Source organism: Ursus arctos, unplaced genomic scaffold, assembly GCF_023065955.2.
Source record: "Ursus arctos isolate Adak ecotype North America unplaced genomic scaffold, UrsArc2.0 scaffold_1, whole genome shotgun sequence".
Taxonomy (NCBI): domain Eukaryota; kingdom Metazoa; phylum Chordata; class Mammalia; order Carnivora; family Ursidae; genus Ursus; species Ursus arctos.
In genome coordinates, this window is record NW_026622763.1 from 82,418,523 (window position 1) to 82,432,573 (window position 14,051).

At 40.8% G+C, this 14,051-nt stretch overlaps 1 protein-coding gene across 12 annotated transcripts in view; it reads left to right on the forward strand.

The window, feature by feature from the left end:
• The first annotated feature begins 37 nt into the window (after positions 1-37).
• The window catches only part of PIKFYVE (phosphoinositide kinase, FYVE-type zinc finger containing), an 84,128-nt gene continuing 70,114 nt past the window's right edge, over positions 38-14,051 (forward strand). For 5 of the 12 annotated variants that reach the window (XM_048214585.2, XM_048214589.2, XM_048214587.2 and 2 more), the window contains exons 1-4: positions 5,943-6,046; positions 9,827-10,007; positions 11,853-12,005; positions 12,270-12,305. In XM_048214585.2, coding sequence (XP_048070542.2) covers positions 9,836-10,007; positions 11,853-12,005; positions 12,270-12,305 — 361 coding nt within the window. In that variant the 5' untranslated portion in view covers positions 5,943-6,046; positions 9,827-9,835. Of the gene's footprint in view, positions 209-5,942; positions 6,047-6,081; positions 6,194-6,228; positions 6,643-9,826; positions 10,008-11,852; positions 12,006-12,269; positions 12,306-14,051 lie in introns of those variants that run through there. The other 7 variants (XM_026492055.4, XM_026492060.4, XM_048214588.2 and 4 more) reach the window with 5 other exon arrangements.

Here is a 14,051-nt window from a genome sequence, read left to right on the forward strand (position 1 = left end):
GGGTGGGCGGAGCCAAGGGGCGGGGACGAGTCCCGGAACTTCGGGGCTGAAATCGGTGCCTCGTCTCCTCGCTCGGGGTGGGCCGCAGCGCCCCCTGGACTTGGCTCCGGCTACCTGCTGCAGAAGGACGTGAATGCCACCTGCAGGCTCGGACCCGGGCATGCCACGGCTGGTATTCTAAGACCCACTCGGCTTAGGGCCCCGCAAAGTGAGTTTCCAGGTCTTCACTAAAGGCAAACAAGACGGAGCTCCCCCGACTTCCGGCGCTACTTGGGTGCGGGTTAGACTGGAATGAGCGTTTGGCTGAAGGGAGAGTGCGGGTGGGGGGTAGGGAGCTTGAGGTGGCTTTGGGGGCTTCTTGGTGCAGGAGAATGCAAAGGATTAAACAGTTAAACAGGCAGGCATACCACGGTAAATAATTTCCGCCACCACCGACGACTGCGTCTTCAGAACTTATGTATCTGTAATTCTAATTACTACTAAGTACGTATTATAAATAAACCCAATTGTCATTTGCATTAGAAGATAAAGATAGGAGATTATTGTGTGTATCCCAGTGAAGACGGAGTAAAGATGTGAAGCCTTAAGAAAACAGTGGAATAAAAAAAATATTCTACCCCCTGCAGGGAATTATTTTTTGCGTATTCCTTACTCTTGAAAACATGGGGAGGGGTATTTTATTTCACTTTTGGCGGGGAGGGGTATTTTAGACAGTGATTTGTAGTCAGTGTAATGCTTGTATATTGCTGTCCAGATTCAGTGTTCCAAAATTTATTTTTAAAATTTTTCTGTAGCATCGGATTATTACAATTACTCTTTGAAGATAAACGAGTATGACAGGCACCACGCAAGGCTCATTTTGGACACTAGAGGGCACTGGTCTTTTCTCAAGAGAAAAGTAAGAAAGACTATACAGCATCACACTGATCTTTATTTTTTTTAAAGATTTTATTTTTAAGTAATCTCTGCACCCAAGGTGGTACGTTAACTCACAACCCAAGATCAGGAGTCCTATGCTGTACCACTGAGCCAGCCAGGTGCCCTGCAATTGTTGATTTTTTAGGTGGATTAATGGAAAGTAGCAGTCACCTCCATTTATTCTTGTGGAAATGATTATAGAGGAGTATAAGCTTGTATTTTCATCTAGAATCTGAGACCCAAAGTCACCTGAGCTTGTAAATTTACTCCATTTTATATCAGGTTCACATTATTTATCACCCCTTGCCTACTACTAAAAGTATATTCATTCTTGCTTCAGAAAGGATTTAGGGCGGCTTTCAAGATAAAATACGTTGAACATGTGTGAGAAGACAGAATAAATATGGGAATATACAGAATGAAGGTGAATTTAATCACAAAATGTATTCCATCAAATCCTAAACACTGCTAGAGATGGGCTGCAAATTTGGCTCTGAGCCGAAATGGGAGGCAAGGAAACACATGGGAGTCTCAGCATAGTAAAGTTTCTTAAGCCAGTAACATAGGAACTCCTTTTTCATTGAAAACATTTTTTTTGGTAGATCCCTAGAATTGACTTTTTATAATATGCATATATGTATATGCATAAAACTAGATATATACTCCTTATGCTGTTAGCTCTTATACAACTAAAAAATAACAAATTTATAGACAACATGATGAGAAACAAAACTAAAAAATTATACATTACCAATTAACATTAATTAAATGTAACAAATGATGTTTAGCTGAAGTTAAGTTATTGCGTGAAATGTGAATATGACTCTCACGGCTCAGATTCTTGTTCTTTTGAATTTAGCTTGCCTATTCTGAGTGTCATGTGAGGATTCATTAGCACACCAATTTTCTCTGATGTTTGATGTTGCATCCCTTGACATCATTTGGTTTTCATTTGAACAATAAAAAATCTGAATATTTTTTTTAAAGATTTTATTTATTTATTTGACAGAGATAGAGACAGCCAGCGAGAGAGGGAACACAAGCAGGGGGAGTGGGAGAGGAAGAAGCAGGCTCACAGCGGAGGAGCGTGATGTGGGGCTCGATCCCATAACGCCAGGATCACGCCCTGAGCCGAAGGCAGACGCTTAACTGCTGTGCCACCCAGGCGCCCCCAAATCTGAATATTTTAGTATTAGATGGTTCTATTTACTGTTGTAAACACAAATAGAAACATGGGCTATGAAGTTTCTGTCCGTATTTGGTTATGAGACCCTCATCTAGATAATAGGGGATTCTTATAAATATTTTAAGGCATTTGTGTTTACATTTTGATGATCTAAAAAAATGAAGTAGAATGAACAGTTATTCTACCTTGTGGAAATTCACTTCATTGAAATTTATTGGCCATGAAGATTATGGGAGAAAGAACAGTGTAGGTGATTTCTGGGCTTGGGGTTTGGGTGACAGGGTGCCCTTCAACAAAGAAGGGATATAGATAGAGTCACAGGTTTGATGGCCAAGTTAATAATGAGATAAGTGTAAGGTTTGTTAAATTTGAGATGCCTGTGGGACAGCAAGATAGAGATGTTAAGGAGGCAGTTCAGGAGGGGTGAGTTCAGGAGGGGTGTCTGGGCTAAAGAGAGAAATCTGAGAATCTTTAGCATTGTTATGGGCTAAATTGTGTGTCTTCCTTTCCCCAAAATTCATCTGTTGCAGCTCTAACCCCGCTGTACCTCAGAATGTGACTGTGTTTGGAGATAGGACCTTTAAAGAGGTAATGAAGTTTAAAGGAAGTCATATTGGTGGGCCCTAATCCAATCTGACTAGTGTCTTTTTTTTTTTTTAAAGATTTTATTTATTTATCCGACAGAGAGAGAGAGACAGAACACAAAACGGGGAATGGTAGAGGGAGAGGGAGAAGCAGGCTGCCCACTGAGCAGCGAGCCTGATGTGGGGCTCCATACCAGGACCCTGGGATCACGACCTGAGGTGAAGGCAGAAGCTTAACCGACTGAGCCACCCAGATGCCCCTGACTAGTGTCTTTATAAGAAGAGGAAATTTGGACACACAGGATGTGCACACACAGAGAGATGAACGTGTGAAGAGGCTGAAAGAGGGTGGCCATTTATTTTTGAGCCAAGGACAGAGGCCTCAGGAGAGAGTAACCCTGCAGTCACCTTGATCTTGGACTTTCTGCCTCCAGAACTGTGACAAGTAATTTCTGTGGTTTAGACCACCAGGTCTGTGGCATTTTGTTATGGCAGCCTTAGCAAACTAAGCATGTATTGATAGTAGTTGAAGCCATGGAATTTATGAGGTCATAAGCTAGAAGCATACAGTAAGAAGAAAAGTCAACCTCAGTGAGAACTCTGTGGAATATTTCATATCTTTAACAGCCAGGTGGAGGAAAAGAAGTCCCAAAAGAGGATGGCAAGGATTGTCTGGGAGGTAGTAGAAAAATCAGCACAGACCGATGGGAACCAAAGAGAAAGTTTCCAAAAAGGAGGGGGTACTACAGAGAAGGCAAGGAAGACAAAAGCTGAAAATAATTAAGTTGAAGGACCTCACAAACGTACCGTAAGAAGAATAATTCATCGGAATGATTCTAAATGAAGCCTTACTCTAGGGGATTAAAGTTTGAATGGGAGGTGGGGAAAGGGAACATAACTCTTAAGAAGATTGACCATGAAATAAAGAATCATGCTCTGTAAAATATTAGCATGATTTTTAATGACTGCATAATTGTCCATCATTTGTATTGCTTTCAGGTTGTGTTCATTATTAATTTGTTTCCTTTTTATTTATTTATTACTGTTTGAAATAACTGTGAAAAACATATTTCACTACATTCTGCTTTGCACTAGAATCAATTCCTTAGGCACGATTGCTAGAATTGCAGTTGTTGGATCAAGGAGTATAAACATTTTTAAGGCACTTGTTAGATCCATCAAATAATTTTCTAGGAAGGATATACCTATTTATGTTTTCACGTGCAGTGTATGAGAGTGGCAATTTCATTACTTCCTAGACAGAACTGAATTTCATGATTTTTAAAAACATCTTTGTGTTCTCTACTAAAGGGATCCTTACAGAACTGACTAATTCTAGACGTGGAGCAAAGATAGTTCAAGATGAGTCTGGTTTATTTTATTGGGTAAGAAGGTAAGGAAGTGCTCAAAAAGTGAGAAAAACATGTCAAATGTACATGGGAGCTGCTTGAGGGGCTCTCACTGGGCAAATCAGGGAAAACTTGACTGTCAAGAGTGGTGCAGTAATGAATTATAACATACTGTAAAAAAATCATGGGTCTGTACTAATACTGTTAAAAAATAAACTGAGGCATATTACAATTTTTAAAAGTTTATTTGAGCAGGAATTGGACATTGTCAAATGTAAAACGATTGCAAACATTGGAAGTGACAGGAGCTAGGGGAAAGACTTTTTTTTTTAAAAAGATTTTATTTATTTATTTGAGCGAGAGAGAGAGAGAGAGAGAGAGAGAGAATGAGCCTAAGACCGGTGAGGGTCAGAGGGAGAAGCAGACTCCCCACTGAGAGGGAGCCTGATGCCGGCCAGGATCATGACCTGCCAGGATCATGACCTGCGCTGAAGGCAGTTTCTTAACCGACTGAGCTACCCCGGCGCCCAGGGGAAAGACTTTTATAGAGCAGAGGCAGAAGCAAAGAAAGGAAGTTATCTGATTGACTACAGCTTAAGGGGTTGCCATGTTTGGAAAAGCCTACGTGGTTGTTTGTGATTGGTCATTCTTAGGTTTCAAATTCATAACCTTGAGGCATTATATAGGCTTAGGTTTTGGTTTACTTACATAGGCTACTAAGACATTAGAACCATCTCAGTCTAATGGCCCCCTTGTTTAATTAACTGAATAATAGGAATCAATATAAAAGAAAAGGAAAAGCTGTTTTGAGTACAAATGCAAGTGATACCTGATAGAGGAATATAAGTATAGTACCATCATTACAATAATAGACTCAGTAAGAATCATAAATATGGGCTTCAACGAAGGGTTTATTAGAGGTCACACCCAATAACCCTGCTTTTTCACTCAGGTAGATGAGATTCTCTGCTGAGAATGATCGTCAAGGTAACGGGGCAGGAAGAATGGTGTGATGTGGAATAGTAGTTGAGAAATGGGAGAGGAAGCTGACTACTCTTAGGATGATTGCCGAGGGCCCCGCTGAGGGTGATCAGGATTTCCTTGTACTGTTACCAGTCTTAGGGCTTCGAGGCTGCTCTCCATTTGCCGAGATGGCTAACTGAAGGAAAACTGGGTAGGGATTTGCCAAAACTCTTGAGGAAAGGGCCTGAAGAATTTAATTAAATAGCACCTCACTTTGGGTTTCCTTTCTGACCGCCCCTGCCAAGCCCCACAATTGGGATGAGCAGGTTTTGGCATGTTTTCTTCAGCGAAGAGCACAATGCTCACAGCAGGACAAAAAGATGGACTAATGCTCGCCAGGCTGAGCAAGACGAGGCTTGGTAATTTTCCTTGCGCTCAGTCTTGGTGCAACACAGAACCTGAATGAAAAGACTAGCTATAGAGCTCACATCACTTGCTCTGGGGTAAGGCACTGTGCCAGACGCTTCATGCGCTATGTTTTATCTTCAAAAAATTGTCCGTGAAGGGGGCGTTGTTATCAGCCTCATTTTACAGTTAAGAGGGCAGGGACCTGAAGAACTTAGTAATTGTTTAAGGTCACATGGCCAGTTATTGACCGAGTCACTTAACTGTGACAGCAGTCTGCGCTCCTGTGACTGTCAGTCCCCGGGAACGCCGAGCGCGGTAACAGCTTATGAGAGCCCATATCATCGAACACATACGGTAACTGCAGTGGCCCAGCCAGCACCCGTCCGGTGACCCGGCACGCGTGATGCTCACGCGCGCAGTCGCCCTGGCTTCCTCTGGGAAGGCTGAAGCGGCCTAATCAGTCAAATCGTCCAGGACGACTCTATTTGAGCTCGACTCCTTTTGCCTGGGCGTCTGATCCGAACGCGGCGCGGACGGGAAGGAGAGGGTGGAGCCTGCGCCCGGGAGAATTGCGGATTGGAGAGAAGGAGGAACAGGGGGCGGAGCCTTCGGGGGAAGCGAGAAGCCGCATCAACCATGTAAGTGGCTTTGCTTCCTGCAGCAACCGCCGGCGGCCCGGGTGCCCCCGTCGCTGCGCTCCGGAGCTGGCGGCTTTCTGCGCCTGAACCGGGTGAAGCGGCGCCTGGGGAGGAGGGTGGCCGGCGGGGCCGGGGCGGGAGGCGCAGGTAAGGGAGGGGGCTTGGCGCGCGGCCGGCTGGCGCTGAGAGCGGGGAAGAAGGCCGGTTTGGGGAGCTCCGGGGCCAGAGCGGAGGGGAAGGCTGAAGTGAAGGCGAGAGCTGGCGCTTTCCAAGCGTGGCTGGAGGCCGGACTGCGGCCGAAGCTGGGCAACGAAGGGCAGAGAACCTGTGCCCGCAGTGAGCAGCTCCCTGATTCCCCGGTTGCTCCTTGTCTGGCCAGCGGGGAAGGGAGCCGGGTGCGGCTCTTCTTGGGGAGATTTCCTTGGAAACATTTGAAGTTCCTTTGCCCCTCTCTTCTCCCGTGTCCCTGAGCTTGTTTTGGAGGTGCACAGTCCAGTTCCTCCTCCCTCCGATGGATCAGCTCCTCGTCTGTGTGTCAGAGGTGCATCCTTAGACTGAAAAAGAAAGTTCCTGAGCTACAGAAAACGACACCAATAGTGGGTTTTCAAATACGTATATACCTCAAATGATTGCTTCTGCTCTTTGAGTCCATTCTATTTGTACCTATGTTTGAGGAGGGGACTTGATTTCCCAATTAGTATTTTCCCTTTGCTTAGAATGTTCCCAACAAAAGGGTGAGGATGAAATGTGATGGATATTTTAAGAGTCTCCTGTTCAATGTAGAGGTTATTATTTTTAAGATATCCAAGAAATATGAGAAGTGCTATAATTCTGTATTAAGCAAGTTATTTATGTTTATCTGAAGTGTGTAGGTATATGATAAATTACCATGTATTGATTCAGTGCATCCTCTGTTTTAGAATGAGTACCATACAGATGGTAGAGGTAGTAACTTGGGGTATTGCACTCTCTTATTTTTAACTTAACGAATCTCGTTTTCTGCCACTCCAAAATTCCCATCTATTAGGATTCAAAAACCTTAGTTTTCGTTTTTTTTTTTTTTTTTTTTTTTGTTTTTGTGTGGTTGGGTTAGGGTTTTTGACAGATTGGGGGGCAGGTTAAGTCTTCTGTGAAGCAAGACCACATTCCCTTTTTCTTTATGTGCTCCCTTTTTCTTTCTGGGAGAAGTAATATGGATCACGTTGTGGTCTTGCTTTAGTGTTTCTGTTGGCATGTTGATGAAAAATGGAACAAAAAATCTTTGTTGATGGAAACTGACATTTCTGGTATTCAGCTGACCTGCATTATTTTGGGTACATTTTAAGTATTTTTAAAAATTGTATTTAGAAATGATTCAGCTGATGCTTGGGTTTTTTCATCTGCTATATTTTGAAATTGGCTAGTAGACTGGGATTATTTTTTACATTTAATACCTGATTAGCTTTCGTATTGGCTTAATCAGCAAGATAGCATGTGGTGGGTCTGTACATACTAGTAGCCTACAAATGAGAAGAGGTAAAGTACTGGCATTTGGAAGAGTAGGTTAATATTCCTAATTGCTTATCAGTTAGCAAAGTGTCCTGATTTATATCGCAGGCAGTTATTAAGCTACCAGAGAATAAGAATTGTAAGAGTTTTTTCAACATCCTGGCGTCATTGTGGAATTTTTAAGATGAACTTTGTGACTATGTTTATGTTTCAGAGATTACAATTTCTGAGTGTTGTCATGGTAATTTTTATCCTCATATCGTTAAAGCTTATTAATTAGTTTTGTATGTGGGTGACCTTCAGAAGTAATGCAGAGATTCTTTATGCGGATTGCTAACTCTGCTTCTGATGTTACTTGTATCAGAGTAGAATGTAGACTGTTTAGCCAAGGCCTGAGGGTTGTTGCTGTGATCACAAAATCCTTTCTCCTTAGTGCTCTTTCTTTTCTTCCCTTTTTTCTCCCTTCCCCCCCCTTTTTGAGTTTACACTTACTTAGTCAGCAGCTTGCTTTAAAATCCTTTATGCTGGAATATGGATTGTTGACTACTCTCCCCAATAGTGGATGATATTAGAGACCTCCTCTCTCCCTCTCCCTCCCTTCCTCCTCCTTCCCCCACCCTTTCCTTCCTTCCTTCCTTCCTTCCTTCCTTCCTTCCTTCCTTCCTTCCTTCGTTCCTTCCTTCCTTCCTTCCTTCCTTCCTTCTTCCACCTTCTTCTCTCTCCTCCATCTCTCTCCCTGCTCTTCCTCAACACTCCTTCCTCTTTTTCTTCCTCCTTTCCTCCCACTTCTCCATACCAATAAACTTTTATTGGCAAATCATGTTCAAGTCCATGGTTTAATTTCTGCTTTGTTTAATTAATTAATCAATTATTAATCAGGCAATGGCTTGAGTAGTTAGAATTCAGATAAGCTAGAATTGGAAGTCTGTGAAGAGCTACAAAAATAATTTTGCTCTAAAGAGGAATTCCAGGATGAAACTTTGGGGTCTAATTACAGTTCTACCACTGACTAGCTGTGTGACCCTCAAGAAACGTGTTTTAGGTTCAGTGTCCATTGGTTGCCTTAAAGGTAAAATGTAGTAATAATTCCAGTTCTGTGCTCCCTCCAGGATTTTTGCAAAAATAAAACGAGATAGTAGATATGATTTTGAAAGTGAAAAGCATTTTGGAAGAGTATGATATCCTCTTAGTAAAACATAAATTAGTTGACAAACTATAGCACTTTAATGACTAGAGTTATGCATAGTTTATGGTTCTCATTTATTTGAAGCATTAATATAGCTGGAAATAGACACCGGTGTTTTTCTGTAACCTCCATCTGGTGATGTGGTTACCTTTACTACTTCAGTTGAATTTTGATTTTTAGGTATTTAGAAAAAATCCCTTGAAGATCTTCATATTAATGTCTGTATGAGTTTACTCTTAAAAGGAGAAAAACCAGGTTTGTTTGCCTAGAAGAAAACATGATAGAAACAGCTTGTTGCTTTGGAAAGTTCTTGAGGTGATAAGGCACAGCTTGAGGTAATTTTTGAGGTTATGTAGAAGTGTCATTAAGGGATGACTGTTCCATCTTCTTTTCTTGGAAATATTTATGTTTTACATTTTTAAAAAAGATTTACTTTAGAGAGCTAGTGAGAGCGTGCCCACATATGAGCTGGTGGAGGGGCCAAGGGAGAGAGAATCTCAAGCAGACTCCCCGTTGAGGTCAGAGCCCGTATGCTGGGCTCCGGTTCCATCTCATGACCCTGAGTTCATGACCTGAGCCAAAATCAAGAGTCAGACACTTAACTGACTGAGCCACCCAGGCACCCCTGCTTTGCATTTTTTTAAAAGAAAAAATTGATACAAGTTCAAAAATTTTGAAGAATTAATATGATTGTGTAAAACCAGTTTTCCCTGATAACATTAAAAAGCTATTGAGTATGTGTCTTTCAAAGAAAAATTTTAAAAGGAAAAAGATATAAATTATGTCAAAATGCTTTTTTTTCTTTTTACCTGCTCACATGTATACCTTACCTCTAAGTTGTTAATGATTTTGATATTTTCTGTAGATTGAATAGCAATGTTGAAAATTAGGTTGACTATGTAATCATAGTTTCACGTGATTGAGACCCTTATGATCTAGACTGCAGTGTTTCTAAGCCTTAATTTGCAATATATGCTAAACTAGATTTATTTACTCTTTGGTTTTCAGAGGTCTGAGTTTTCGGAGTCAGATTTCCAGATATTTAGGGATGCTATTTGGAATCCACTTTTGGGCTTCCTTAGGCACTCATATCTTTTGTTTTTTAGGCTCATGAAATGGCCACAGATGATAAGACTTCCCCAACATTGGACTCTGCTAATGATTTGCCTCGATCTCCTACTAGTCCTTCTCATCTCACACACTTTAAACCTTTGACTCCTGATCAGGACGAACCTCCTTTTAAATCAGCGTATAGTTCTTTCGTCAATCTCTTTCGATTTAACAAAGGTAAGCCTTATTCTTAAGGATCAGAGAACCTGCAATTTTGATTCTCTGAAATTCTCTTTTTCAGCTTTCATGCTGTGTCTTTGCAAGGATGTGAAGTATTAACAAAGAGATAGCTTTAATCATAGGTCACTGGGGTTTACTGCTTATGAAGAGAAAGCTAGTATTTTCCCTGTAATCTTATTAATTATTGGTAACTAAAGACCTGAGTTAAAAACTTAGTGTTAAGAAGAGGTCCCTTTTTGAAGTTAGCATTTGTTTTCCTTTCTTAATATGTTTCAACTTTCTTAAGTTCACAGAATGGACTTTGTTCTTTTAGGGGTTAATAGCCAAAAGATTGCAATTAGACCCATAAAACTAGAAGAATCAGCGTATGGGAGGAAAGGTTCTTATTTTTCCAAAATTGGAACTGTCAGCATGCCTGTTGACTTAAACCCTTTAAATTAGGGTGTAAATGTAATAATATCAAGGGAAAAGATACTTTTTACTTATTTATTTCAGGAAATTTAGTATCAATGCAGTACTTTTATTTAATCAAGCCTGTATTCCAAACAAATGAATTATCCCCAAAAGAAAACTTCCCTTCCAGGATCCAGTCTGGGGTCACATTTTGCATTTAGTTTTCATCTATCTTTAGTTTCCCATTCTTTGTCTTTTGTGAGATTGACATTTTTGTAGAGAACACAGCAGTTATTTTACAGAATCTCCTTTATTTGAGATCTTCCTTATTTTTATTTTTTTCATTGAAGTATAGCTGACACACGGTGTTACTTTAGTTTCAGGTGTACAGCATAGTAATTGGACAGTCTATACATTATGCCATGCTCCCCACAGATTAGCTCCCATCTGTCACCATACGATGCTATTATATACCATTAACTGTGTTCCCTATGTTGTGCCTTTCATCCCCATAACTTGTTCATTCCATAACTGGAAATGAAAAGGTACTTTTTAAATGAGCTCTTTTTAAGTGATATATTTTTTACCTGGAAAAAAAATTTTTAAAAATATGGTCTGTATCTTTGCTTTTTATTTGGCTGTATTATTTGACATGCATTAGAAAGTAATCCCCCTTGTTGTAAGGAATTTGAGGGCTAATTGTTAAATGAATTCAGGAGAAATTTTAATAGTATTAACTGACTTTTAGTAGTAGTCATGTTTAAAGCTGTATAAAATCTCCTACTCTTAGTCCATTTTTAAGATAATGACTTTTTAAAAAATCTGTTTACTTTTAGCTTTATAGAAAAATTGGGAAGATAGTACAGAGTTCTCATATACTCCCACACCCAGCTTTCCCCCAGCTTTCCCCATTATTATGTTAGTATAGTATACTATTATAATTCATGAGCCATCATTGATACATTGTTATAAACTATGTGTTTTATTCATGCTTCTTTAGTTTCTACCTAAGTCCTTTTTCTGTTCTAGGATCTCATCCAGGATACCACATTATATTTAGTCATCATAAGACAATAATCTTTTTATCCAGCAAATGTTTATTGAGCCCCTCCTGTCCACTATTGCACTGTTTTAGTAGTGCATGGGATCTATCCCATAAACAAAACTGATAAAAAAAAATCTCTGTAGTCATGTAAAGCTTGCATTCTGTTTCCTTTAATATGCTCAAGATTTTTCTAATGAAATGTAAAACAAATTGAGGATCATATATGCCAAGGATATATTGGCCTATAATTTGCCACTTTCTTTGAATTTTTTTTAAACCTAATTTTTAATTATGCAAGTTAATTCATAGATACATTATTTTCTGAACAGTTTCATGTGTTCCTTCTCTTTGCTGAACTCTGAGTCTTATTTTTTCAAATAATGCCAAGCTTTCCTTTGCTACAGAGCGCGCAGAAGGTTGCCAGGGGGAGCAGCAGTCTCTAGGTGGAAGTTGGGCCAGCCCTCAGCTCCCTTCAAGAACACAGTCTGTGAGGTCACCTACACCGTATAAAAAACAGCTTAATGAGGAACTCCAGCGACGATCTTCAGCAGTATTAGGTGAGACAGTGCTTCTCGTTTCATGTCTCTCTTGTGTGTTAGATTTTTCCAGTCATTGTGTTTCCCAGGTTGTTTATTGACTTAACTTTTCTGCTGTTTGGAATAGTCAGGTGCTCTTCAGAATTAATGATACTACTACCTCGGTAGTGAAAGAATTTGTTGATACCTGAAAAAAAAAATTCTTAAGCATTTTATTAAATTTTAACTTAGGCCAAGCACAGATCTCTTGACTGTTTTTTGATTAATTACTTGCTTGGGTTTCAGAAGAGAACAGTTTGCAACATCCCCAGGAGAACACAGGTTAGTTTCAACTTTGTGAATGAATTCTGCATCTGTTCTTGGGATGGCTAGTGTAATGTGGTGTGCATGCCTCTGGCTGCAGAACTCTCTCAACTCTGTTAGCGGGCTGCCACTTGCTCTTGGCCTTCTGTCCTTGTTGGGGTGCAGACTGTCATTGTGGCTGGATAAGAGCTCTTGCCTGTTTGTTCTCTGTCCTGGTCTACTATAGTCATCTCCTTCATTTTCATGCTCTTTTGATGAGTATAGGCTGGGGATCAGTGCCTGAATTGAGAGACAAGACAAAGTGAGTTGTTTTATGTTTTATTTCTGTTAGAGTATTAGACTCAGCACAGTGGTTTGCCCAGCTCAAGGTGATAGAAGAAAGGCAGTGAGAGGTGGCATAATAGAGAAGGAGGGGGCAGCACTGGAAGTCAAGTGTCCCTGAACACCAGATCCTGTCTTGTCTGGCCAGTCTTCCCCATGAGATCCTCGAGTGAAAAGTAGGCAGGCACAGGTAATGATGGTTGGCGGGAGGATATCTTATAGCTAGCCGAGACTTGGTTCAGAACCGCTTGAGGACTGGAGCAGAGCTGTCTGTATCACCTCTGCAGGCTTCGTAGGGCAACAAGCCTCAGCCTGGGTTACATCAGCCATTTGGAAGGAAGAATCAGAAGGTGGGAAGGGGGAGAGGGAGAGAGGAGCTCTTCTACCCCAAATGGTTGGAAGGAAGAGACCATCCCCACTTTAATCTTTAAGCTCAATTAAATTCCTTTCCTTTTGAACCTGACCTGTGGCAACACTACTGTTTTTGTTGAGGGATCTGACTACATCCTATGCTGAATTAAGCATAGAATTTCTTTATTTGTCAAATTGAGGAGTTGGACTAGAGTCTCTTAGGGATTACAAACTGACAGCCTATCACACCTTGCCTCGGTGTTTTGATAAACTTAAATTTAAATATCACTAGGTGTGGGGGCACCTGGGTGGCTCAGTTGGTTAAGCGTCTGCCTTTGGCTCAGGTAATGATCCTGGGGTCCTGGGATCGAGCCCTGTGTTGGACTCCCTGCTCAGCTGAGAGCCTGCTTCTCCCTCTTCCTTTGCCCCTCCCCCCCCTGCTCGTGAGCACTCTCTCTCTCTCTCTCTCTCAAACAAATAAAATCTTTTAAAACGATATCATTAGGTGAAGCTTGGTAATGTCTAGTTTGCTGCAATCCCCACCGCTCCTTACTGTCTTTTATCAAGTCCGTTTGATTCTTTGATTTCTTTCTGCCTTAGCTGCTAGAGGCATTTAAGCTTCAGAAGCCTGAGACTGTTTGACCAATCAAGTTCCTTTTTCTACTGAAAGGCTGTAATTCCACAATTTACTAGCCCTGTGACTTTAGGAAAATCATTTAATTATGTTATATCCGTTTTACAAGAGAAGCATCTAAGGTTACTTAGGGCAGAGTGCTAGACAAGATTTCCTCTCAGGTCTCTTTCACCTTCATCTGTGATTCTTTTGGTTCCAGGAACAGCCTTGCTCTTTCTTTTCCTAGTGAATGATGCTCTTAGTACACTCTTACACTTCTAAGTAGCTTCACTATTATTATTTATTACTTAGAAGTATACCACATACTTCTAAGGGCTTCACTATTATTTGTTGTCCCTGCATGGGAGCACAGCCATTGTGATCTGACAGCTTCATCTGCCTCTTTTTTCAATTTATGAATTATGGCCACTTGCTTTATATTGTGGTATTGAAGAAAAATTTGGTCACTCTAATGCTTG